General features: G+C 44.2%; 1 protein-coding gene across 1 annotated transcript; it reads left to right on the top strand.

The window, feature by feature from the left end:
* The first annotated feature begins 317 nt into the window (after positions 1-317).
* Positions 318-27,054, top strand: MIS18BP1 (MIS18 binding protein 1). Its single transcript, XM_075753133.1, has 16 exons — positions 318-1,064; positions 3,891-4,016; positions 5,092-5,600; positions 7,417-7,493; positions 9,443-9,573; positions 13,979-14,069; positions 14,477-14,634; positions 15,804-15,970; positions 16,641-16,749; positions 18,339-19,215; positions 20,098-20,270; positions 22,424-22,566; positions 24,715-24,863; positions 25,527-25,608; positions 26,255-26,312; positions 26,524-27,054. The coding sequence occupies exons 1-16, from the start codon at positions 497-499 to the stop codon at positions 26,616-26,618; spliced, it is 3,513 nt and encodes a 1,170-aa protein (XP_075609248.1). The 5' UTR covers positions 318-496; the 3' UTR covers positions 26,619-27,054.
* Positions 27,055-27,855: the final 801 nt, after the last annotated feature.

Below are 27,855 nucleotides of genomic sequence, written 5' to 3'. Positions count from 1 at the left end.
CCTCCTCCTCTCGCCGGCGGCTCAACCCGGCTGCTGCCTCCTAAACACCGGGAAACCTCCTCAACCTCCCCTTCCTCCTCCGCTCCTTCCCCTCAGCGACCGCCTCAGCCGCCAACGGCCGCCCGTACCTCAGCAGCAGCGGGCCACGCCCACCGGGCGGAGCGGACTGAACCACCGCGCGAGGGGAGCCGAGGCAGAAGCCCGCGCTGCCGCTCCCTAAATGCCGTTCCGCAACTTCCGGTTGGCAGCGTCGTCCGTCCCCGTCCTCCCCTCTCCACCCCCCGATTCCCACCGCCCAGGCGGGCAGTGACGCCACACGCCCTCGCCACCAATCCGGGCTCTGCGGTCCCGCTCAAATCCTCTAACAGCTATGGCGCGCTGTGCCGCTCCGCGCGCGGGGCTTGGCGCCGCCGGCCTCTGAGGGGGCGGCGGGCAGCGCCGGGGCAGGGACGGCCGTGAGGGGCCGCGGAGGGCTGCGGTGGGGCTCGGTGGCGAGATGATCGTGACACCCACCCGAAACCCCGCCGGCGGCCCTGCCCGCCGCCGGGGAGAGCTGCCATTCCGGTCGGTGTACCTCAGCAGCGTCCCCGCGGGCACGCTGACCCCCCTGAAGGATCTCCTGAGGGGCCAGGACACCCGCGAGGTCGCTCTGGCCGCCGCGGAACCGGCGGGCCGCGGGGAGAGCCGCGCCAGAGGGCCGGCGGCTGGCGGCGTCTTCCAGTCCGCGCTGGTGGCGGGCGACGAGGAGCCGCTGGATGTCGGCGAGACCCGGGCCGGCCCCGGCCCCGGCCCCAAGCGACCGCTGAAGCGACGGGCGTGCGAACCCCCCGCCCGCGAGTCCCCGGCCAAAATCTTCCAGCGGATGAAGGCCAGGGCCCTGCGGCAGAAGCAGGACTCGGGGCTGCCGGCGGGGAAGGCGCCGCAGAGGAGCTGCGGCAGCGACCTGATCCTGACGCCCACCCTAAACGCCGTGGAGCAGAGCCGAAGGGGTAATTACCCTGCCACGGCCGGCGCTCGGCAGAGACCCGCCGAGCTGCCCGGGGGGTGCATCCAGCCAGAAAGAGGTTTGTTCGATCGCTTCTCTGAGAAAGCCGTCTGATATTTAACCTTTAGCTCGGTATGGCCGCCTCTGTATGTCCTTTATGGCTCTTCCCCTTTCTTTACGTGTTATTTTCTCCCTCTCAGTCTGGCTTTAACTGCTCCTCTGTTGTGTTTGTGAACCGGATTGACCCTTGGCAACATCTTGAAAAACAGAGAATTACGCTTTATGTGTTAAAAAAATCAAAACAAACAAGTACTTTAACTACTCCCTACAGTCAATACAGAAAGGAGAAAGGTTGGTGGGAGTGTTGTTTAGTGTTTGAAATATTTCTGGGGCGTTTTCCTGGGCACTCTGGTCTGATGACTTTTCCAGTGCATATTCTGTGTCTGACCAGTTGGCGTAATGTGAACCTGCAAGCACTGTGTTCCCTGCTGTAAAGGTGCTGCAGGCGAGTAGGAATGGCCTTCCTTCTGGTTCCTGTCCCAGAGCTCTGTATCTGGAAAGGTAACAGGTATTTTAAAGAAGAAGGTGTCCTGTGGTGGTGCCCAGTTATTCCCACACTATGATCACCGAGAGTGGGAGACCCACCAAAATGTTGTCTGGCCTGTCAGAGGGGTTGTACTTCATTGCTATGCGTGGTCCTGTTTGCAGCACAGTACTTAAGAATCTCCTGTACTGAACTTTTATCTGGTTTTGCGTGGAGGTGAAGATCTACCCGGTTTGTCTGTGTATGTTTTAAGACATGATTGCAGAAAACTAGGCTGACTGCTCAGCCTGTCTTATCTGGCCAGTAGCACGGGCAGCTGTATGCTATTTTCATTGGGGGGGTTATTGAGTTGTTCTCAAAAGAACTTGCTGTTATGAAGGAGGCAATGCCCTCATTTTATGGTTAAATATGAAAAAGTCTTCCTAAATCTCCTTGTTGTAACATAAAACCATTTGTTACTTTATTATTTATGTTGGATTCAGTAAAAATGAGATTAAGCCATTATTATGGTGGCTGGTAAAAGGGAAACATTGCACCCATTTTTAAAAAGAGCAGAAAGGAGGACCCTGGGAACTACCGACCTGTCAGCCTCACCTCTCGACTTCATGGAACAGATCTTCCTAGAAGCTCTGCTAAGGTACATGGAGGACAAGGAGGTGATTTGAGACTGCCACCATGGCTTCACCAAGGGCAAGTCCTGCTTGACCAACCTAGTGGCCTGCTGTGATGGAGTGACTACATCAGCAGACAACGGAAGAGCTAAGGATGTCATCTGTCTGGACTTCTGTAAGGCCTTTGACATGGTCTCCCACAACACCCTGCTCTCTAAGTTGGAGAGATACAGATTTGATGAGTGGGCTCTTCGGCGGATAAGGAATTGGCTGGATGGTCATATCCACAGGGTAGTGGTCAACGGCTCAATGTCTGGATGGAGATCAGTGATGAGTGGTGTCCCTCAGGGGACCATATTGGGACTGGCACTATTTAATATCTTCATCAATAACACAGACAGCAGGATCGAGTGCACCCTCAGCGAGTTTGTAGATGACACCAAGCCAAGTTGTACAGTTGACTCGCCTGAGGGAAGGGATGCTGTCCAGAGGGACCTGGACAAGCTTGAGAAGTGGGTCCATCTGAACCTCATGAGGTTCAACAAGACAATGTGCAAGGTCTTGCATATGGGTCAGTATAAATAGTCTGGGGGCTGAAGGGATTGAGAGCAGCCCTGAGGAGAAGGACTTGGGCTGTTGGGGGACAAGAAGCTCAACATGACCCAGCAATGTGCACTGGCAGCCCAGAAAGCCAACTGTGTCCTGGGCTGCATGTCCAGCAGTGTGACCAGCAGGTCGAGGGAGGGGATTCTGCCCCTCTGCTCCACTCTGGGGAGACCCCCCTGCAGTGCTGCGTCCAGCTCGGGGGTCCCCAGGACAAGAAGGACATGGAGCTGTTGGAGAGAGTCCAGAGGAGGCCACGGAGATGATGCAAGGGCTGGAGCACCTCTGCTATGGAGACAGGCTGAGAGAGTTGGGCTGGTTCAGCCTGGAGAAGAGAAGCCTCTGGGGACACCTGAATGTGGCCTTTCAATACTTAAAGGGGGCTTATAAGAAAGATGGGGACAAACTTTTTAGCAGGGCCTGTAGCGATAGGACAAGGTGGAGTGGGTTTAAACTAAAAGAGGGGAGATTCAGACTAGATATAAGGAAGGTATTTTTTACACTGAGGGTGGTGGACCTGGTACAGGGTACCCAGAGAAGCTGTGGATGCCCCATACCTGGAAACACTCAAGGTCAGGTTGGACGGGGCTCTGAGCAACCTGATCTAGTTGAAGATGTCCCTGTCCATGGCAGGGGATTGGACTAGATGACCTTTAAAGGTCCTTTCAAACCCAAACCAGTCTGGGATTCTATGATTTTTACAAAAAGTGAAAGCTTGTAAAGCTTACTTCCCTTTTTAACAACAGATTTCCAAAGGTATGGTTTTGCCCTCGCATTATCACATCACAAATTGCTAATGACTTTTGATTGAATATCAAAAGCAGTTAGTATTGGTGCTACTTGTTAGACCTTATTACTATGAAATGCACCCTGTTTGTAGGGACTCCCGAACTCCTGCAGGTGCCTGTAGGCTGGGTCACACTCAGACGTGCATACACACACCCCTGAGAGTGGTTTTCAACAGAACAGCTGACCCCTTGATGGACAGGGAAAGGTCATATTGCCCAGCCATCTTGGGAAAGAAAAGAAAATATGTTGTTATATAGTGGAGTTAGTATCTTCTGAAGTACGTACTTTGCTTCCCCTGCCCCCCCAAATGTTTTTCTTCCCCAAATTCAAAGATTTATTTTGTGTTATTATTTTCCAGAATTACTTTGTGCTCGGATTCCTGAGAACCCAACCACGAAAGCATTAGCTGTAGACCCTCTTGTATGGGAATCCCCTCAGAAGTTCTTCTTGCGTGTAAAGCGGAAATTGCAGCAGCAGCAAAAAGGTACTTGGTGTTGCTCTTAAAAACACTTCAAAAACTTCCTTGACTTCAGGGTTTCTGTTCTTGCTTATAATCTCTCGTATGCTTTGGCAGAGTATCATTCTTTCTTTGTAGTCTGTGTGCAATGGAAAATGTAGGAAGAAACCTGCAAATCTGCCTTTTCAAACCTGGAGATGGCATTAGACTTGGCTTAACTGTGGTTTAGAGCTGTGGGCTTCTGACCTTAAAGCCTGACATCGTTGGTCTGTTTGAGTGCGCTATCTCCTCTGACGCTGATAGCCATCTACCTTCAGGCTCCTGATGTGATTAAGAGTTCTTTAGAGACTAGGTGTAACGCTTTGCCATTTGAATGTGAAACTTGGTGGAAAAATCCTAAACTTCTTATTTGCGGGCCCCTTCCCCCCCCCCCCCCCCCCCTTAGCTTTTAATACATAATAAGAAAAGGTTTGATTCTGTGAGAAATTCTCTGGTATTTTTTCCATATTGTTACTTGATGGCAACCCTGTCTATGCATCTGTCCTGTAATTCCATTTTGAAAATGCAGCTGAAGAAAATGATGCTTGCCAAAGCCTTAGTAGGGTTCAGCTTCAAAACTGAACTTAATTTATCTGAAAACTCAAACCCCAATGCTTGTTAGCTCCTAGTGTAGCAGCAGTATGGCTACAGGTCCGGATCTTGAAGTCTGGAAAGATGGAAATATTTGAGATTTTTCTTTTTGTGAAAACAGATTGTTTTGCTCTGCAAGGAGGATTCATTAAAGGAAAGATAGGAAGAATGGTAAAGATACACCATTAATAGGTATGGAGTGCATTAGCTTGGTTTTGGGGGAAAATGGGATATCTATAAGTCTTTAACAGCAGGGCCATTGATCTGGTGGTGAGGAAAAGCTAGTCCAAACAAATTCAAGAGTGGCTTGCTGTTAGCATTAAAAATTTAAATAGGCAGTGCTTTTACAGTTGCTGTAGTGTTAATCAATACAACCTCCTCTTATTAAAAATGGAGCTAACTTCATGAATGTATTTTTTATTAGTTCTCAAATATCACTAATTTCTTTGTTATTCCGTTTTTTATTGGGCAGATCCAACACCTTCAAACCCAATCAAGCAGAACATTCCTCCTTCCACAGCTACGGAAGCGCCATTAGTTGAATCTGCTTTTGCTGAGCAGCTCAGGAATGGTCCGACAGGATATGTGGCCATGGATAAGGACGATCAGGATAATTTCCTTGTGGAATCAATGGATGCTGATGATGAAATGTCTCAAAATACAGTGACTAGTACTCAGAAGTTAAACTCCGCCCCTTCTAAAAATAGGGATCAGTTAGAAGAAAGGTGGAGGAATGGAGAAGCCAAATGTGCTGAACTTCATGAAGGCAGAAGAGAGCTGCAGCCAAGTAATAAGGAAGATGCTCATGGAGTGGAAGAGATACTGGAGACTAATTCTCAACAGCCCTCACAGTGCTTATGTAGTATTATGCTCTCTTCTCCCAAAGTCCACATTCCAAGGAAGCAAAAGCCAAGAGAAGGCTCTAAGGTCCCTTTGGATAATCCTCATACAGATCAAGTTGCTGGCAAAGCAGACAAAGAGGTGGGAGAACTTCATACTTTAGGGCACCTGATATATTCCTGCAGGCTGCTTGTAGCTCATAGTTGCGATTTTTTAAATTTATTTTTTTTTTGCTAGTCAAAAGTAATGAGCACTCAGAAGAGAATGAATTGTCAGTTTATTAGATTGTACTGGTAAATCCTTTTGATGGGAAAGCATTTATTTTTTTGCCCATACTCTAAGATGACAATGCTCAGGGCTTTTTGTTGCTTTTTTTTGTATAAAAGAAGCCTTTTGTTTGCGTTCGCAAGCCACAGTATGGGCTGAAAGAGTTCTCTACCTGAAGGAGCCTCATATGTGGTCGACTTGGCAGTGCTACGTTGACGGTTGGACTCGATATTAAAAGTCTTTTCCAACCTAAACAATTCTATGATCCTATATGTCACCTCTTTAATATGCTAATGGCCATGTGTTGGCATGATGGACGTGAAACATGAAATCACTCACCAGTCCACTCTTGGCTCTCTACGCAAAGCCAAGGAGGAGAGATCTTTCCTAGCTGGAGGCTAGGGTTGGTTCTAAAGTTAACTGAATCTGTACAGCTGATAGGGAGGAAAAGTCTTGGCTTTCCTGGGGAATATCCAAACAATATTGAATGGAGCAGGACAAGAATCTTTTCCTAGGAGACTAGTTTGCAGATTTTATTTTCAATTCAATGCATGCTTGGCAGTACTGCCAACTTTCTGAAAAATTCTCACAGAAAGCGGTGTATTTTTCAAGTGTACCACATTCCTCGGTGATTACCCTAGGAAACTGGTGGAAGCATACCTGCCCAAGGATTGAGTTTCCTTTGTTCCCTGGAGGAATCTGTGGGATTGCAGTCTCTTCTGGTTAAACATGTTAATTTTTTGTTCACCCTTGCTATTGTCAAGCGTGTTTGATACGTTTTCCTGTATTTAAAAAAAAAAAGTTACCTTTATGATGAGCTTTGATTTTGAGAAGGAACAGATATCTGTTAATATTTAAGATTTGTAGCTGAGTAGAAGATGCTGAAAGAGATGTTATTGGACACTACAGATCTGAGCATCAAGCAGGTGCTGGCTGTACACGTCGGGTACCTTTTCTCAGTCACGGTTAAATCACTGGTAAGATCTTCAGTGAAGTCAAGGCTGACGGTCAAAAGGTGAACATCATTAATGAAAAGATCTGGAGTTTATTAACTGAAGTTGTGAGGAGAAATAGTGATAGTTTCAGATGTTAAAAAAACATTTTTTGAGAGGCTTTTTTTAAAACAAAGTTGTTTGTTTCACACACAGTTTTCCAAACTGCAACTTGAATGCAACTGGCGTACTGGCTATGTCATGCAAAATAAAGGTACTGCAGTTGTTTGTGTATCAGTAGTCTGCAATATCAGATACAGCCATTTTAATACTGTCCACAGTTTAGCAATAACGTAGCTAGTAAATACAATTTTATTTTCTCATGGGTAATTTTTTTTCAGAACAGTAACAGAGGACAGATGATAAAGTGTAAGAGGTATGGCATAGTGTTGGGTTTTTTCTGAGGAGCTTTTTGGATTTGCTAAAGGTCTTGGCCAATGACTTTGTCTTCTGAATGTCAACATTAAATTACTCAACAGTTTCTATAATTTAAATCCCTGTCTTCACTTGTGTGTTAGACTCCAGCTTGATTGTGCTTCAGCATTTATGTGTATAATGGTTGTTTTCAGTTTTTATGGTCTGGAAGATGGTGCCTATATATCTTCTCAGATTACACAGGAGTTAATTTCTATTTTGCTAATGCCTTGGTGATGTTGCATAGTTCAGTCTAATTTAAAAATGACTTTTTTTTTTAACAGAAAAATGTCTGCCTAACCAGTTGGAGAATTAAAGTGATGGATGGTAACACTGCAATATATGTTGAAGGAAAACGGAAGTAAGAAGAAGTTTTCTGATTTAAATACAATGTAAAACATGTTGGTGGGCTTTCGGCGTCAGAGCTAGAAAGTTTATACCATCTTCACTTGGCTTAGTAGCTGTAGTTTGAGACTTGTATTCTTGGAATATCTTGGTAACGGTTGGAAGCAGTTCCACACACTTATGCCGCTTTCCTCCCCAGCCACAGGGAACGCAGCCCTTTGCATCCTTGTGACAGTGCTTACAGCTCTTACTGTTTTGTTTTAAACATCTTAGCTGTCTTCTGACTAAGCACACAACCCATTTGCTTCAGAGCCTGCAGAACAGCAGAGCTGGTGCATGGCGGGGGTGAGGAACGCTGGTGGTGAAGGAACCATGGGTGTCCTGACATAGCCATGAGAACTGCACCTTCAAGGAACTTAACTCTTAGCCTTTGGTAAATACAAAGTGATGTTTAAACTTACTTACCAAGGAAAGAGATGAATTCCTTCATGCGTGCAAGAAGCAGAGTGCCTACATACAGGAAACTACTGGTCACATAATTATTTCAAAGTCCAGTCCTGAGTCAATCGAAGAGCTTCAGAGGAATAAAGACCAACGTGTCTAGTAGACCCCCCCAAACTGGTGCTGCCTAGGGGTCTTAGGAGCTTCTGCTTCATTTCACAAAAATTCTATTTTGTGGCTGCTTTAAGTGGCACAGACTGCCATCAGCCACGTGTTCCTGCCATGTCATTCGTGATGGCACTATTACTCCTACAGCTATATGGGGAACCATGGCAGGACCTGATCCACCTGAAAAGTGTCTCTCTGGGGTTTTTTGGTTATGTTTTTGGTCAGATTGTATTCAAATAGCTATAAGATGAGGAAAACGTGTCAGAACAAAGGAGAGATTTAGCTTGCAATAAAGTTGTTTGAAGACATTGTGAAAATACACTCTTGGAAAAGAGTATTCTACTCTTCCTGTAGTTAGTAACTACCTAACACAGTTACTTACCTACTGAAAACTCAGAACCTCGCTCAACAGCAGCAGCACTGTGAAAGGAAGTAATTCCGTTTGCTTCCCGAGCGATGTCAGGAGGCTACATGTTCAGTGGTGGGAGTTGTAGTAGGAGCTGACAGTTGTTTCATGCCTGTATGGAAACAACCAATCCTCTTGCTTTGCACACTTCACTACCAGCAACGTGTTCTCTTTTCATTTGTGGTGGTGTGTATCTGATACATGTAACTTACACGTGGTATATTTGATTTACTTTATAGACCCTCTGAATTGACTACTGTTAATATTTTGTGACAAGTTATACAGTTGAATGTTTTCACTGTTGTCTGGGGTTTCGGTCCTTTGTACTGTTCTGTAGTTTGGCTTGTTGGTTACTGTTGTAAAAGTGTATTAAAAAAAAAAAAAACAAACCAAAAAACCAAAACAAAAAAAAATCCCCCCAACAATTTATGTAGATTTTCTACTTGGGTCTGGTTTTTATTTCTCATGGAGAAGTCCCTTAATAATTGCTTAACAATTCCAGTTTTTGCACATATTAGGGCTCCTTCTTCAGCTCTTCTTGTCTTTAAATAGGAAGGTGAGAAATAAATAAAATAATCCTGGGGAAAGCATACATTTGACCTTATAATGGTAGTTTCATAACTTGCATAAAATAGTATCACTGCAATAAGGAGCTGGATGGAGTCCTTTAGTCCATTTTGCTTCTGCAGCCTAATGTCAAGCTAATGTTCTGTGACTGACGTTTGCAGTAGTTGACATGTTCAGTTTGTCTTCTGTCCACGTATGAGACGAGGCCAGAACCGTTTCTCTTCCAAGCTAAGAAAATCTAGCACATCCTGTCTGTGTCTGTATCGTTCATAAAATGTAACACTGCCAGTCTCGTATGGAATATCAGTATTCTAGTTTTAAAGTCCTCCTTTTATAAAAACAGTGTTTTACTTCTGTTCTTCGTGTTATCTGTCTTGTCTTAGAGATATGAAAGATCTGACTTGGCATAGTAATGCAATTACAGAACGCATAGCACACAACCAAGTGAGAACATCATCCGGCAGTATCTACTTGCTACAGGGAAATATAGATTCAGCTTCCATGAGGAAAGAAGGTAAGAAGATGATTCTTAATGTAACATTACAAACCGAGAAGACCTTTAGAGTTATGATTGAACATACTGCTGAAGTGAATGTTTTGTCTTATCCTGCTCATTGGTCTCGGTGGGTATTGGCACGTGCTGGAAAGTGACTCCAGCATCAGATTTCTAAGTACTATCTAATGGTAATTGTAGCTGGCATTTCTAGGGTGCTGCAGTTACAGAGAGGGCTTTCAGAGTATGAAGTTGGCTAATGGGTACGTTCTTTTAAAGAAGCTGGTTTTTGCTAAGATTACCTTTATGTAATTTTGGTCAATGCTTTAGCATTTAAATAGTGCTAAGATGTTCAAATGAGGATTGTTTATACACTACTGAAATTAACTCCCGCGTTCACATTCTATCTGTGACTTAACTAGTCAGCAGTTAATGACTAGCTCTGCAATGCTACGTGGAATTTCTGTTTGGAGAGAGACTAGTTATGCTGTGTTGGTGCTTTATAATTTAGTAAACTGATCCATCTTTAGGGTCTAAGTGGTGCGTTGTACCAAATCCAGCAAAACTTCCTTCTTCAGATTGTTTTGAAGCACGTGGAATTTTAATGGAAATTTAATTTCCACACAAAGTTGAAGTTAGGCTGGGCTTTATTCTATTTTTCTTGCTTCATGTGCACCCTCTGTCATGTTCACCAGTAAATGAGCTGCTGCGGGAGTGCTTACAGGCAGCTCTAGGAACGTAAAGATCATCTGTGGCATAGATGGAATAAATGTTTGCCTTAATACAGACGTGCCTTGCACGCATGATCGCACTCTTTTTAAAGGAGCATATATGCATCTTTGCTCTTTCAGGCCCAGCACAAAGCATCCAAAGATCTGTCTGGGGCTTTAATTTTTTTCCTCTCATTTGCAGTACTGGGATGCATTTTGATAAATACCTGACTTGGTGGCTCTCTGACTTGAATTTTTTTTTATTAGTTTGTCTGGTAAATACTTATATTTAGTTTTATTTTAATATTCTGAGGAGGAAAAGTGACAGCAAGACACTTCTGAGTAGAGTGACTCCAGATCTACAGAGGTTTCCTAAGCCTAAGAGTTAATGGACTGCACTGGGTCAATTCCTCTGATCTTTGAACTTAGCACTTATGGCAAAACGTCCTTCCTTCTCAGCTTCCCCTCACCTCCCAACATCCTCCAACACAAAAACTACCGTGGGGTCGGTGTGGAAAATACCCTGAACAGATACAATATTGCTATGTGAAACAAAAGAGAAGTTAAAGACAAGCAAATGTAGCTAGAGAGGAGAAGAAATGCCACATCTAAAGTCTAGCCTGAGGATTTCCCTAAACCAACAGTGCTGACAGCCAGGACCAGCTGGGGCTCCCAGCAGCGGCATCGTCAGTTTGTGAACAACGCTGCACTGGTACGGAACTACTTACCTGTGGAAAGGAGTCGACTGATGTGCACTGATACTCCAAGTGATTCTTCAAAGCACTGAAGTTGTTGATGAGAGGCGTTGCAGTAAGAGCACTGGCTAGGCACTTACTACTGCTGCCTTGTTATCCAAAGTGGCCGTTGGCAATCTGGGTCTCCAGATGTGCTACCAAACCTGTCCACAGGTCAGTAAATTCCACAGGTCACTGGTGATGAAACTGTGCAAAGGACAGTACAGGCTGTTGAATTGCACTGGGTCTGTTCCTGGAAAGGTGATTTCTGTGGTTGGTGGCCCCACAGCCAAGCAGGAATCCCTGTGGTGCTTGCTCCACTCCAGCCTGCGTCTGTGCAATGGCACTTGCTGTGTTTGCCTGGAGCCCTTCCTGATGGTCAGGAAATATTTTATCCAGTCCATGTACAGAATGAACCCATGTTCACTATTCTCATGCTAAATCCAAAACACAGCGCCATACTGGCTGCTAGAAAGAAAATTAACCCTATCTCAGCTGAAACCAGGACAGTGCTATAAGGAAATGCTACTCCTAAAGCATTACAAAGGAGCTGAAGGATGAAATAAGTAGCATGCAATATCTCACAAAAGAACTGCTTTGATACCCATGGGCCTGAAGGGTGGCTAAGGCAAAGCTTTTTAGAAAGCTGTTTCCCAAGTCCCTTGAAATTAAGGAGTGTGGAGTTTGGCTTTCATATGAGGTAAACCAATAGAAACTAATAATGAGTGGGATTGGTGGATGTACAGAGAGTGGGGAAAGGCACCTACAGTGCTACTAGAGATAAAGCAATGTCTCACAGTGGTGTAAGATGGCTTTGACGGGGCCCCTAGACTTTGGGCTTCTATCAAGGCTCTTGAGAAGATTTGTAAGGACACAAAGTAGTTATGTGATACGGAGGAGGAGGTTCTGTGGGATTAAATAGCAGTAGAAAATCAGAGGAATAAAAAGCATCCCATAGCGATGTGGGCTGTTGAGCAGATTCGTAAACTTAGTAGGACAGAAGACGAGCTGGGAAGCAGCAGCTGTAGTCTGACGTTGCTAAGTTGCTCTGGATGGTAAGGGTGAGTGCTGGCCACAAAGCATGTCCCAAGAGTTTCAGAATGGGCATTAAAATGATGAAACTCAGTCTTGATAAATGTGAAACGACGCATGTGGCAGTACGGGAAAGAGTATTGTTACACACAGCATAGAATGGCTTCATAGTTTGGTTTGGGAGGGAGCTTTAAAGATCACCTAGTCCAACGCCCATATGGCAGTATACGATGATATATGATTGTAAGACTCCCAGCTCACTGTACAAGCTGAGAACAAGGTTTGGGGGTGTGATAGATGGCTCTATTAAGAGGTCAGCTTAATGCTCGCTAGCAGTTAAACAACTTGAACGTTGGAAATGAACGGGACAAAAAGACTGCTCTCAGCTGTAAAACCTTTATGATACGTGAACAGCTTGAAGACTGAGTACAACACGTCTTTCCTTTCCCTTCCCTGTGGAAACCCCAACAACCTACCCTCAAAAAGAATGCAGAAGTAGAAAATGCGTGGAGAAGAATGACAGGTTTAAAGTGCTGAAAAGGCTCTTGTAGGGCAAAGGACAAACTAAGCTTAAGGCTTCTTGGCCTGCAAAACAGGGCGCTGGGGAGGTGTGGGAGAGGTTAATGAAATAACAGAGGGAATGGAGATGGTCAATAAAGATCAGTTATGTGCAGTCTCTTGCCATTAAAGGATAAAGTTGCAAAAAAACTGGTAGAGGGGAAATAAGTCTTCCATGCTACGAGCATCTGCTTTGTGGAAATCCTTGAGCAGGAGCTTGTAGATGCTGAAGTTTTCCATGAGTTCCATTGCAGACTGAGCAATTTCCTGGAAGACAAATTCCACTAGGGCTTTTAAATACATAGAAATCAGTGTTGATTTCTCAGTTGGAGGTTGGGAGACTGCTTGGAGGGAATATTCCTGTATACTTGCCTTGCTCCTATACTCTGGCCTCTGCCATTAGTATCCTTTCCCTGGTTGGGGCTAGATGGAGCTTTGATTGTATGCTAAATAAACTAACGAAACAGTGCCTTTCATTTCCCATCCTCCTGGAGGAGCTCAGTTACTGAACTGTCTGTTGGTGCTGGCTGACATCAATGGCCTTCCATCTCCCAAGAGTAAGTTTGTGGATGTTTGTATCCCTGCTGACTCTTGTGGTCTCGGTGTTGGAGGCTGAATGCTGCTGGGTTTTTAGATGTGGTGAGCAGACAGGTGAGCAGGCAGGCAGTGGCTCAGTGGCGGAGTGCTCCGGCACCCGTACAGGTTACATGTGCCAGTGGGAAGGCTAGGTGAGAGTATCCACGAGAGCGTTAAATGTCACCTGCTGTGCTCAAAAGGCTGGAGCTTGAGTGATGCTTTTTTCCTTCTCTGTTGCAACGAAGGATTACATTATACTTTTGCATCAATATTTGTTTTTAGGGTTGTTTCAATTTCAGAGACAAAATAGAGTCATTCTGTTGTATCTGTACTACCTGAAGAACTTTCCAAGTTTATAATATTGTTGCTAGATACTTTTAGTGCACCTGATCCAGCTTCTGTATCAGAGCGAAATAATGTTTTCTTCCAAGTGGAGTTTCCTTGATATGGTAAGTCCCAGACAGCTTAGACTTAACAGGAGCCCGAAAGCCTCAGGCTGTCTGGGGAACTTGTGGTCCTCTGTGGAGAAGTAGGTGCCAGTCCAGCTGGACGAACGGGGAGAGCTTATGCTCCTGGCTCCCGGAAAACTAGAATGCTGTCTCCAGGTACTGACATCTGTAATGAATGACCCCTTGGTTGACTTCTCTATGAAGTATGCTATTCTCTCAAACTGGGGAAACCTGTCTCTCTAGTGTTTAAAGATGTACTGAGCTTCTGAGGTGCTTACAAAACCGTGATTGTACCAGATATTGTTTCTACCCCTTCTAATTAAAAGTATTGCTCAGCTATCATTAATGCTACTTTTGTTTCAAACAGGATTTCCCTACCGTTTCATCAAAAGATTTATGTATGGTTTTTCCAAAAAGTGGAAGGAGTATGTTGAGGAGTTTCTCGAGGAAAGAAGAAGGTAATTTCTTTGGAGTTTCTGTTTCATTGCAATGTTCTCTTAGGTATTTATTGAGATTTTGCTTTTTTAAGAATACTGTACCAGAGGAGTATAAAAGATTGCAGATGTGCGCATGCAGACTATGTTCCAGGCAAATAGTGGTCACTGCTTTGGAAAGACACCCTTTTACCTTTCTCTGTGATACTATTTGGGTTTGTTCCGCTTGTTTGCGTAGCCTTAGAGTGAACAGGAGCAAAAGGCTTCACTGGTGTAGCAGCTCACACGGTCTGTACGAGTACAGCTGCACCATGCTAGTGGGCTTTTGCCAAGGTGAGGAGAAGACTTTGAGTTTACCTGAGTTAATGTGTTGTTAAAGGACAGCTGCTTCAGAGGTTTATTGTTTCTTTTCTTAAACTCCAAATTGTTAGGAAAGAACAAAAACAAAATACTGAAGATGAAAATGAAGAGAGTGACTCGGTGGTTACGGATGTGTTGAAAAATGCAGAAGACTCAGCAAGAAACGTAAAGAAACCTGAAACCAGAAACACCACCTATGAAGTATTATCAAAGAATGATGAAAATGCTTGTAAGTATTTGATAATCCTTTTCTTTGGAAAAAAAGTTGGGGTTTTTTGGGAGCTGTTTTCCCCAGCAAAAGATATGTCTGTTTTGTATCTTGTTAATTAGGTAGTATAGAAGAGGTAACAAAGTAGTTGAGTGAAGTTTTTGGTTTGTGTTCACTTAGACTGCAGTGATCAAGAGCGCTGAGTTGTTTCTTTATTTCTATTTGCTGCTGTACAACAGCTACAAGTGTCCTGGGGCTGTGCTGAGGGTTAGGAGCCTGTCTTGGTCTGTAGGAGCTGAAGGCAATGACTCCAGCGCTGTTTATTCTGATAGCAAACTTGACTTAATTTTTTCCCATTGCTATTCTGTGTAATATAATCTCTTCTTAGTCCTCCTGGGACGCCTGTAGGATTTAATACCTCCATCAAGGCTCCATCCTTGGGAGTCCTCCCCTGCAATGCCCACCCCCTTTTTAGCTGGGTTAGTTTTAACTCTTGTCAAGTCTTGGAGCAGGTTCATTTTATGGCATCTTAATGTTTTTGCCACAGTTGAGGCATAGAGAGTGATCACAACTGGGGATGGATGGAACGGATTGTGGAAAAATTCATTATGTTGGCTCTGTTTCCCAAATAAATGATTGTAAAGCCGTAACCTATTGATCTGCCTGTTTTTTCTTTGCCTTGTAATGCAATCCTAGCCTTGTTATGGACACTAATTGCTTTTGGGTTTAACTGTGACTCCTTTTTAATATCTTGCCAAAGGTTCCAATAGGGTTTGGCCAAACTTCCTTGTACTATTTGTTAATATCGTAATCAGATTTTCTTGCTAACATTGTAAAAGCTGTTTTATTTTTTTTTCTCATTACAATTAGGATTTGTTCAGTGTGACAACTTTTCTTTATCATTCTACTTCCCTATATGACTTTTACAGTATTGATAACCTTCTAAACAAAGTAAAAATAAAAAGTTCACAACAATAAATTTTATAATTTGTCACGTTAAGGTACCCTTATTTCTAAGTGTTTTTAAAAGAACAACTTAACATTGTAGTAAGTTTTATATTTTTCTTGTAGTCAGTGCAAATGAGCAGGTTTCAATCCAATATTGCTCCTATGCTTGTGAAGAAATCCCCAAAGCTGAATTTTCAATACGGTATTTGGGACAAAATGGTATTTCTTGTTTTTTCTTCCAGATACAACACCAAAGCACAATTCTGTATTGAATGACTCAAACAGAGTTTACACTCGCAGCGGCCGTCTTGTTAAACCCCCGTTAAGTTTCTGGTGCGGGCAGCGTGAGTTTGTTGATCAGAAACTAAATGTGACTATAGAAGAAGGTGGAGTGGATTATTTGAGCTTGGTAAGATTCTTATGCATATTGTTACATAAATATGTCTTAAATATAATGAACAAATTTGGCTGGGTATCTAACAGAAAGAGTCCAGCTCTTATAAGTACCTGCAGGGGCAGGAAATCTTGAAAACATTATAAAAACATTTTAAAACAAACAAAAAAATAGTCTTGATCTCTGTATTATCAGATAATTGTTGTTGTCTGTAAAAGGGGGATAATGGAGAACGACTTCTGGAAGAATAGGTGTTTTTTTGAAAGATAAATATATCAAGCAGGGAGTTGCCCACAGGTGCTGGTCTGGGTCACAGGGGTTCCCAAGTTCTTTCTCTCTAAGGTTAGTCGGCCCTATGGCACGGGGGGAGCACTACCACTGATGCTCAGCTGCAGCAGTGAAGATGTGTGTCCAATTTACCACCAACTCCGGCAGTTCTAGGTCTTGAGATTTTTAACCTGTGCTTTAGAATATTTAAATTTAAAGGAAGCCTGGCTAAGCTGCTTTGGTTGCATGCATTTGTATAAACACGTGTTCATCAAAGAGTGTTTAGCAGATACTGGTCGATGTAGGTGACTTTTAAATCTACCCATCCTGTAAACGTTTGGCTTTTTCAGAGCTGGCACCGGTAGGCTTGATATGTAATGTCTTGCAGAAGTTTAGATTAAATTGTTTTATTTTGAAGATGTTTAGTAGCGAAAAATCCCAACGGAAGACCAGTTCCGTCTCTAAGAAGAATAAAACAAAGGAAGTAATGAAGGGAACAGAAAAAACACCAAAAGGCCAAAGTAAAGGTAAATTTTTTTTTTCTTTTTTTAAAGTTACTGACTAGAATCAGTGGGATTATGAGTTGGGTGCTGGAGCGGTATGGTGATGTCCTGTTAATGCAAAGAAATTACTTAAATCTTTTAGTGGTCGACTGCTTCTTCTATGAAGAATTATCAGAGTAGCCTTAATGCCTAGTTTTACAGGTCTGAACATAAACTATGTTTGTAAATCACTTCTTTATTTACATAATGGCAATATGCAGAATTCTTTCTGGAAACTGAAATGGAAGGATTACGATTTTTTTGAAGTTTCTGCTCCTGTACTTTGGATCTCTCAGAACAGCTATTGTGTGTGACTCGAGAGAGCCTGAAGAGAAGCAGAGTTCACCAGGCCAGTGAACTGGTGGTCTGGCTTGACTCTTTAAGCTGGATGACTTAAAATAAATGAAATGCCTATGGAGGCAAAAAAGGTGTATTAACAGTTTTAAAACCTTCATTTTTAATAGAACTTGGGAAATAACAGAACCCTGAAAGCAATGTAAATGTAAAGCAGAAGTTTCTCTGTTGAAGCAGCTGTAATGTTTCCTGCAGAAAAGCTCTTTGCAGCACAAGTAAAGCTTTTGGGATGTTAGTGTTTGCTTAGCCTCAGGCATGGCATCTTAGCAACATTTTCTGTTTACTATTTTATTCTCTATCTGCTCAATGCTGTCACGTTCCCTTTGGCAGCCTTGACAATCCCAATTCTTCAGTCTCCTGGAGGCAGTCTGTGGTGGGGTTGAAGGGGGCAGGAACAGGAGGTCTCCTGTCCATGAGGAACCCTCCCCACAGCTGGCTGTGCTCCCCCTGGGCAGAGGGACACTATTCCATGCTTACAACTGGTTTCACTCTTTGTAAGAGTTGTGTGTAAATGGATTTTCTCTGCCTCTTGACTGCCGTGCAGAGGAATGGCCTGCCTGCTGGGACATGCTCTCCTGTCTGTGTCATGTAACCTCTTGTTCCTGAAGAATTTAATCCTGACTATGTGGGAGCGTATGTGTGAAGGCAGAAGGCCTTTACTCAATCCTTCTGAGATACACGTCTGGGAAAAGAGGTGTAGGCATCTCGGGGACCTTCAGCAGGTGCTGGTTTTACTCAGTCACATTTGGTAAGGTTATGGACATCCCTTAACAGCAGAAATGAGTTTGTAGTCACAGGTAAACCTTTGGAAACGGGTTGCAGATACTGTGTGCTACATGTCTCTGAAATGGGGAGGGGCGAGCAGTGCAGAGCATGGTGAAATGTTCCCCACCAATTTCTCTCTTGAGTCACATTTTGCTGTTTCAGAGGGAAGCAGCATTTAATTTATTTTTGTATCCCAATGTGACCATTCAACAGAATATCTCCTTGTCCTGAAGAACTGCAGTGTTCTGTTAGTGTGGGGAGAGGCTTCCGCAGAATGTGGGGAGCTGCACGCTGGAGCTGTGCTGCTTGTCTCTTCCTGCAGGCTGCAGCCTCTAACAGAAAGGAGTTCACTGGGATGCATTGCACCCCGCAGCGAGCTGGTCTCTGCTTGTCTGACAACACGGTCATGATTAACATTGCAGTGTGTGGTGATCTGCTGACATCCTCTCTTTCAGGGAAGAACAATGAAAAAGGATTAAGTTCCAAAAGAGAAACCAAGTCCACTGGAAGCAAGGAGGCCAGGCAGTTCATTTCAGATGATGATGAAAGTGATCGTGCAATTGATAGTACAAAAATTAAAACACAGGTTTCTGTTAAGCTGACTCCCTTAAATACTGCAGTACTAAACAAACGTGACAACAACAGCAGAATCCCAGGAACAACAAAGGAAAAGAGAGGAACAGAACATGGAGAACGGGCTCTGTGTCAGCAGGCTTACAAGTACTCTTTAAGGTCAGCCAAACAACTGCAAGACAAGCATTTGACAGAAGAATCATCAAGCAAAGATGAGGAAGAGGAATCCAGTGAAGATATCCCACTGTCTATCAAAAGGAAAAGTCAACCTTTATTTGAAAAAGAAACTCAAAACTCTAAATCTTCCTCTAACTGTAAAAGTTCACAGGATGATGCAAACAAAGTGTTGTGTGAACAAAGGACAGTAAAACACTCTACTGCCTCCCGTAACGTGCCCTTGAGGCTAAGTGTGCCCGGGTGCCTTGATGGTTCTGATTTACTGGAAGGAAAAATTCGTTCTAGTGACTCTAGTACTTCCCATCTGCCTGATAAGACAATGAGGATGAGAAGCAGAATCAACCCTCCAAGGTATTTCCTTGAATCTGACACTGAGCCTGAAACCAGTGAAGAGGAATTTCAAGTAAAAGAAAAGAATTCAAAAGTAGCGGATAAAAAACCAAATTGTAAAGTTTCTAATACTGCCAAGTCTTCAGCAGCAAAATCAAGAGAACCTGGGTGGGAAAAGGTGCAGAAATCTCTAGAAGTTTTTCCCAGTGCAGCTGACGGTTGGTCTGAAAAGGAATTGCAGAAGCTCTACAGGCAAGTGGTCGCCCTGTTCACAGGGCAAAATTTCCCTTTGGAAACTGGGGGGTTTGAATGGTCTGGGTTTGGAGTTTTCAGATTCGATCTCCTTCACGTTATGTTAAAGGTTTCCTTTACGTTTTAATTCCCTCTTAAAAAATACTGTTAACAAATTAAGAGAGAGTGAAATAAAGGAAACAACTGAATATTTTCTAGAATAACTGTAGATGTGTGAGCCTGCAGCAGCCCCTACCAGTCATCAGTGTAAAGTGAGAGCAACACAGATATTGAGAAAAATTTTCTAAATCTACTCCTCTACCTGTTTTTCAAAAACACGTACTTAAGTTAAAAGTGGTAAACATTTCTATGAGTAAAATTGGAAACCATGAGTAGGTAAATAATATGGTAAAAGTATTTATGATTTAGACAGTAAGTCAGAGGCAGCATATTCTTTCCTCTAATGGAATAAAATGCTAAACATGATGTGCTTATGTATTTAAGTTTTGTAAAGGGGAGATTAACTGCAAGAACGTTTAATCAATGCATCATCCAATTACTTAAACTACTGGGCAGTATTTAGTACATACGTTAAGTAATAAAATGACCATGTTTGAGTTTGTTTTGTTTGGATTAGAAACCTGAAAAGGCATGAGCTCGTGTCTCGGGGGTGGGGGGGACCTGCCGCAAATAAGGAAGAAATTTATCTTATTATTTAAGGGAGCTGCTAGCTTAAACTATTCAAACAAATGTGTGTGTTTTAAAGTGTCTGGACGAGACACCAGAGACAAGGTTCTCTACATCCAACGCGCAGCGCCTTTCTAAGAAGGGTGGCTGGTCGCTGGTTGTTTCCCTTGGCAGGTTCTTGGGGTGACGAGGGTTGCGGCTCTGTTCTCTCGGCAGGGCTGTTGCCTCCTTTCCAAAGCACAAGAACGGCTTCTGGGTGGAAGTCGCCATGGCGGTGGGGTCTCGCTCTGCCGAAGAATGCCATCAGAAGTACGTAGAGGAACAACAGGCAAAAGGTTCCAAAATGCATGTCAAGAAGACCACTGCTTCAGGCAAACCAGAGCAGAAAGGTACTGACATCCTGTTTCTGGGTATCTTCTTGTCTTTAAGTAATTTTAAATGCAGTATTTATTATGTAATGAGAGATACAGACAAACATGCATCAGGATCCGATAGTGAAGAAGGCTATCTTCTATAGTATGAAGGTTTATTGCAGAGCTCGGAGAATGTCATAAATGACTGAAGTACAAGAAGAGAAAGGGTCTTTTTTTAGAGTGTTCCAGTTTTTGGCATGATGGGAAGATTTAAAGTGGTCTTGCCACCTAAGGGGAAATAGCTGTTTGTACCTTAAGAGGCTCCTGGAGGCCTAGTGGATAACAAGCTGCTTGTAGAGTGCTCTACCCAGAAAGGATATGGGGTGCTTGGGCGCGCTAAGGGCTGCGGAGCAAGAACAGCAAAGTTACGTTCTCTGGTGTCTGGCACCGATGTGCTTGTTGCTGTTTTCTGTCCAGTTCTGAAGTCAGTAATTCATGTTTACGGAGAGCACATACGCTCTGAAGTGAAAGGCACAAGATGCTCAGTCCAGGTATTTAATGCAGAGAAGGTTACAATGAGTTAGTAAGTGCTTAGGTAAGGAAAGCTATTTGATAGCTGACAAAGACATGCTGTCACTCAGCTGAAGCTTTAGGTGTTACACAGCTGCGGGCAAGGATGACTCTGAGGTTTCTCAGCAGTTAGAGCCGTGCATCAGTCTCCATTTACTGAAAGCATTAAAATCGTTTTTTCTGTCCAAATGAGGTGACCCAGGCTGCTCTCAGTTACTGGACTTCACACGGGAATGCTTGGCTCCGGTTCTGTAGGCTCTGTAACGTGGAACGGACCAGACGACCTCAGGAGGTTTCCCTGCCCTTGAATTCACTGAACCGTGATTTTGCACTGACTTGGAAAAGCTGCAGATTGAGGGTTCAAGTGCAGGACGATGCACTTTATTTTTACTTGAATGTTTCTTTGAAACATTTGTTGCAGTTACAGAATTCGTGTGAGAATCTGCTGGGCAGGTTGTTCCTGAGCATTTTGGAGCACAGACAGAAGCCATCTTATTTTGACTGTTATCCTGGTATCCAAATTCCCCGCACTTCTGTGATTATGAAAGCTTGTTTTAATGTTGCTGTTCGTTTCTCCGCTGCTGATCTCTTATAGAGAATTTTTTCCTGTTTCACCCTGGTATTTGACATTATTTGATGCAGCTTAATAGAAGACACGATTGTTTTGGTTAGTGAGCGTTCATAAAGGGTCAGTCTGCCACAGTGGTTTTGAGGGCTTTTTTGCTTTGAGGAAAGCAATGTTTGGACCCTCTTGGATTCACTTGGGCCTTTTAAATACTAAAAGACTCTAAAATGACTGTAGCAAAGCAAAGGACTAAGTGCAGCCCTGCGTAAATACTGAGCACGGATCTTCCTTGGCAGTTAGGAGCTCTTCATGGGCTTTCTCTCAGAAGGCGAGCGCATCCTGTTAACGATGAATCTTAGCATAGATACAAAAATACTTTGTTCTTTTGAAAGTCTGTGAACTGTGGATTAATTTTCTTCTTTACTTGACTGTTTGCGCAAGCAGCTATTATAGTTTTTGTCTGAAGATGAGGATACTGGGAAGATGTTCTTCTAAATTTGCCCAGAAATTCACTCAGAAAGCAGAGGATAGGAATACATATACCAGTGGAAGTGAGAAAGTCCTTTCTTTCCTTCAAGTAGGTTTAATGGCTCATCATTTAGGTGCGGTAATTGGATTAAGGTTTGCAAAGGATGCAGCTGTACGCGCTCAAGTCGCAATGGACATTCCATAAACCTCGTGTCAAGGATGTTAAACTGGTCTCTGTGCAGTGGAACCTGTTTGGGCGCTTTATGCCTCTTGACATGGGTTCTAAATCTAAGTGTCTTTTGTCTCCGAAATGCAGTTGCATGGATAATTCTGTTAAAATCGTAATAAAATAGCTGATGTATGACACTTGCAATGGCTATGCAAGGCTCTAGAGTAAGCTTTTGATAAAGATGTGGAGAAATTCTTTCTGAAAGCACTAATTGTATAAGAACACAAAGACGCTATAAAACACTTCCACAAGGGAGACACTGGACTCTGTATCACTAGCACTGATTATAGTTAGTGAATTTTAAAACCATACTACATAACTGCTGTCTTAGAACAATTAATATTTTGATTCCCTTAGATAAGAAAGAGCCGGTTATGATAACTGCCAAAGTGGGGACCTTCAAAAGAAAGCAGCAGATGAGAGATTTCCTGGACCATTTGCCAAAGGACAACCACGATGATATTTTCACCGCAACGCCCTTTCAGAACAGAAGAGTGAAGGTAAATCTGGGAAAGCAGTGTGTATATGTGTATGTTTTTTTTCTGGTTGGTATTTCAGGGGGGTGTTACAGTCTGCTGGTTCAGTTCCATCAATAAAATCTTGTGGATTTGGGGGAAGAGGCCTATTTCCTTGATTTGTTATTGCAATAGTTGGATTGCCGGCAGTGAGAACGTGTGGAACATGGCTTCTGCAGAGGAGCGTTTCCGCTGGATGGATGTGTAAAACCAGGCTGTGGTAGGGGTGTCCTTTCTGCCTCTGTGCAGGAGGAACTCCTGACGCTGTGATGCATTGGTTGTGCAGTGGAACCGCTGAGCTGGGGGCGACCATCGGATCCTTGTGCTATGGAACTGTGCTATGGAACTCTTTCTAAAGTCATGCTGATGCCAAACAGGGTTTTTGTCTTTCTCTCCTCTCAGCACGTCTCACGTGTAAAACCGCTCGCCTCTTGATGATGCCTGTGGGTGGGTTTCCTTTGGGAGTTCTGTTATCCCCTCGCCTGTTCAGTTACTCTGTCCTATTTGTTGCGCGTTGGGACTGAAGAGCTGCCCCATTTCCTTGGGCTTGTTTCGGCAACCAAAGCAGGAGCAGCGCCCTCCTCTCCCCTCCCGCTCCATCTGCAGCCCCCAGCTCCCCCAGCAGATGCAGCACTGGGGCAGGAGAGCGTTACCCCAGCTCGGTGATGAACCCCCACTGAACTGTGGTGAAGCGTGATCGTGCACTCCAGGTATTAGTTAAGACTCTATTTTAATTTGTAAAGAGAAAGGTGCTCATTTATCAAGAGAATGAGTTGGGTTTTTCCCTCTGTAGAAAATTTTTGAAGCTTATTTCCTGACACATCTCTCTGCCATTATCTGACCAAACTAGCTCTGCCCATTAAAACTAGTACCCAGTTCCAGCAGGGACTCCAGTCCACACCTGTAGCTCTCTGGATGTGTTTGCTCTTCTGTGGGATTTTTGTAGCAACGGTGTGTTTCTTATTCTGGCACTCATCCAGACGTGGAGTAACGCCGTGGCTCATTGGAAAGTCAAAATTTAAGCAATGTTAGCTTCACTGCTGTTATAAACTGCAGTGTGCTGTGGCAAAATCCCTGTCACAAGTATGAGTGATTGGCTATGTAATAATGGATGTGTCCACGACAGAGACACCCTGTTTTTGCAAAAGAGGAGAGTCCTCTTTTGGTAGAGTACGATGTCAGCTAGTGATTCAAAAGGGTTCTCCTTTCTTTTTTGGTTTTCTTTTTTTCTTTCTTTTCCCCCCAAATTTATTTTGCCTAGCTTGAACTGTGCAAAAGAACCTAACCTCCCTCTGTCATGTATGGCAAGAGGTGTACCTCCTGAGAGAAATCCTGTGTGTTTAATTGTGAGTGGATTCCCCTAACGTGAATGAGTCCAGTCCCTCCTTGAACCCATGCAGACTTTCTTGTGCTAAGTCCTAGAGCTGAACTATTTGCTGTGTGAAGAAGTGTAATCTTTTTATTTGTTCTGAACTTACATCTGCTGACTTTGCCCTCCTCACGGGGAAGAGACAGTGAACGACTGTCCTGGTCCCTGTTCACCCCTGATGCCGGTTATAGCTCTTCCCCCTGCCTGGGACCTGCTGTGCTTTTGATCATCTGTGTCATTCCTCTCTGAAACTTCCCAGTTCTCCTCTCTCTTCAAAATGGAAGGACCAGAAGCTCACTGAGTAATCCCCAAATCCTCCTCCTGAGTAGAAATGGTCAGCTTTGAGCTTGTAATTTTAATGAGAAATTATTTTTTGAATGTGTAGTAGCAGTCAAAAAAGGTCATCAAAATGTTGGGCATCAACAGGAGGAGTAGTAAGAGCAAGACGGAGGCGTCATTTGGCTGCTGTCGTGCCTTGCACACCTGCATGCTGTGTACTGTGCACATTGCTGGCTTCTGCGTCTCAAGAGGGACAGAGCGGAGTCAAAAACACAACTGAAGTGAGGAACGGAATGGAGCAACTGCCTGTTGAGGAGAGAATAGTCTGGGACTCCTCTCTTAGGGAAGAGGGACACAACGGAGGTTCACAGCGTCGCAAAGAGGCTGTGTCCTGTCGCCGCTCTGAGACAGACCCCTGAGAAGCCTTTTCAGCAGACTTCTGTTAAAAAGGGCAGGTCATTGATTGCTCTGATGTGGCTTTGTAGTTGCCAACGTTCCGGGGAAGCCGCGACGATGATGATGATGACTTTGCACTTACGGACAACCCGATCACACCTTCCTCAGCTGTCTTCCCTACAGTGAAAACCCCTCAGTGTGAGCATATCAGCCCTGGTATGCTGGTACCCATCAACAGGTAGGAACTCATAGTGCTCTGCTAACCCCTTCCTTTCTGATTGTTCCCAACGTTGGTTTTTTGTCTTCTGAGCAAGATCACTCTTGGAACTGGGACGCCAGCTCACTCCCATACTTAGAGCGTGCATAGTGAATCCTGCAGTCCTTGAGGGATTTGTTTAGAGACAGCTCTTGCCTTTGACACTGTGTGACGTTTAAACTACTCCACTAAGTGTGGGCAATGACAACACTGCCATTCGCGTGTCCTTTTGCCCTTGGAGAAGGCAGTGATTTGGGCTTTGGCCTCAGCAGAGTTTCCTCTGCTCCTTTGAGCCTTAACCCGTTAACCCAACTGCTTCAGGCTTTACTGAAACAAACTGGAATCGTCTTGAAACTTGCAGACAGCGGCATTTTATCCAATGGACAGGAAATGGACTTCATTTGGGAAGATGATGAAGCTTTGTCTGATACTTGCATTAAGAGTTCTAGCATGTGATCTAATTAAACACTTCCGTGTCATTATTCTCCCAGAGCTGCTGTTATATTTAATTGACCAACAACTGTTTTAATGGCCATGCTAATTTTGTTTTGGAGTCCAAGCTGTATGTGTAATGTCTTTAAGTGTGTCCAGTGGGCTCCGCAGGTGGCACACCCGTGACGCTAATGTGCTTGATTGCATCTACAGGAACGATTACGACAGGCATGTGTTCAGAATGCAGAAGAACACGCAGGGCAGCAGAGGCACCTGGGACAATGTCAAGAAGTCGGTAATGCTGGTTTCCTTGAATGTTGCCTAGTTCCACCTTAATGATGCAAAGTTTTGCTAAGCAGCAGGCAAAAGAATCCCAGGCTCACAGACTAGTTGTGTACATTCAAGATGGAAAACAGGAACCCTCCCCTCCTTCCTCCCAGACTTCTGGGTTTTGTATCTGCTTCTCTTGGAGAAAACTTCTTTTCTAACAAAAAGAGCTATTTCTTGTTGGGGTTAAATACATTGCTTTTTTTTCCGGATTTGTAACTGCTTTTGAGTTCTGGGATCCCTAGGTATGTCGAGTTCCTGTTACATTCTTCTATTCAGTGGGAAAGGAAGCAATAATTCTCACCTCGTATCAGATAGTCCCTGAATTTGTGTACGTACTCCGTCAGTATCCTAGGTTTTGTAATTCTAGCTAAGAAGAATTACAATTCTTCTGGCTGAAAAGCTGAGATCCCAGAGGCAGAGAACAGGCTTGTGTCTGCAGTTTAGTGACAGCATTTGTGGTAGCCGACCAGTTTACATGTTTAGTGAAAATGTAGCATAGCAGTAGGGCAACTTCATTCCGGGCGGTGTGGGGTCTGTGCCAGTTCTCCCCCTCCCCACGCTGTTCCCGTGCTGTTCGGCTGTTTGAGCAGAGCCTTGTTGTTGCTCCTCAGGCTGGAGGCGTGCTTGGGACGCCGGCTTCGCACAGAGCCAGGTTCAGCTTTGATCAAAGTAAGTGTGCTGTGGGTTTTTTTTTTCCTCCTTTATCTCAGGCTCCTTCACTTACTGTCACATCGCCACTGCCTTGCTGGGTGTCCACAATCTTTGTGCTTCATCATTTTTCCACAGTCTGTTTCTCAGAAGTGTCTTTGCTTTGTGGACCTTGTGTAACTGCTCTTCAAGCCTGAGCACACGCGCTAATAACCCGTTTTTCTTATTGCAGGAGTGAAGCAGACCTCTGTTGTGGGGAAGCTCTTTGTGGCCGAGGCAGCAGATTCATCAGATGAAGAACAGGATGATTCCTACTTTTCTGCTTAATGAACTATGTGGATGTTGTTAGTTGAACACTTAGGTGCCTCTCGTAGGAAGCCAAGGGCTTTGGCCACTGCTCTGAGATGACACTCCTGTGATGTTAAGAGTCTGGTTTGGGAACCTTGACCTGTACTGTTTGAGGTGTTTTAACACCATTCTCCTCTTCCCGCCTCTCCAGAGCGTTTGTCGTTTTCTGTGTGTACAAAGTGGCACTTTCTTGTCCTGGATCCTCCTTCCCAGTGCCCTGTTTCTCCTGGGGGAGGGAGAAATGTACTTGGATACCCATTGCTGGCAGTTTTCCATTTGTTTCAAGATAAAATATCTTTCTGAAATATGGCTGTACAATAAATTCATAATGGTACAGTCTGTAACTAATTGAAATTGCTTTTTAATTTCCTTTACTGAGAGTTTGAATTTTTACATTTCCTTAATGTAATAATAAAAAAAAAAGTAATAATAAAAAAAATACAGGTTTATTTTACACATGTACGAATCAGACTCTTTGTGGGGGGGAGAAGCAGTATGCACAAGCTGTCCATTGGTGGTGTTTCAGTTCTCTGGGCCTGTACGTTTTCATCCTCGCTTTTGTTTTTAAGACGCTGTGAAGGGCTGACATCCCGCCTGGTGCTGGTCTGTATTAGACCCACACACCTCGTGTGTGACGAGGTTAGTTATCTCTACTAATTTCCCTCTCTTCTGTACGGGCCTCTTGAGGAGCAGGTGCCAGAAAGGGAGAGGAAGGGATAAAACCAAACCGCTCTTCTGCCCGGTAGCCACAGTGTGGCAGCAACATGCCGCAGCGTTCCTGTGCTGGGTTGGGCCAGGCTGGGGGCCAGGTGCCCCCCAGAGCCGCTCTATCACTGCCCTCCTGCACCAGACAGGGGAGAAAAGGTGTAACTGAAAAAAACCTTACGGGTCAAGATAACGACAGGGAGAGACCATTCTCTAATTATCATCACGAGCAAAACAGACTGAACTTAGGAAATTAATCTAATTTATTACCAAGCAAAACAGAGGAATGAGAAAAAAAAAATAAAACCTTAAAACACCTCCCCCCACCCCTCCCATCTTCCCGGGCTCAACTTCACTCCCGGCTTCAACCTCCGCCCCCCCCAGTGGCACAGGGGGACGGGGAGTGGGGGTTACGGTCAGTTCCTCACACGGTGTTTCTGCCGCTTCTTCATCCTCAGGGGGAGGACTCCTCTCATCGTTCCCCTGCTCCAGCGTGGGGTCCCTCTCACAG

This window comes from Balearica regulorum, chromosome 5, assembly GCF_011004875.1.
Source record: "Balearica regulorum gibbericeps isolate bBalReg1 chromosome 5, bBalReg1.pri, whole genome shotgun sequence".
Taxonomy (NCBI): domain Eukaryota; kingdom Metazoa; phylum Chordata; class Aves; order Gruiformes; family Gruidae; genus Balearica; species Balearica regulorum.
The sequence above is the reverse complement of the archived record's forward strand: the minus strand, read 5'-3'. Positions and strand labels throughout refer to the sequence as shown.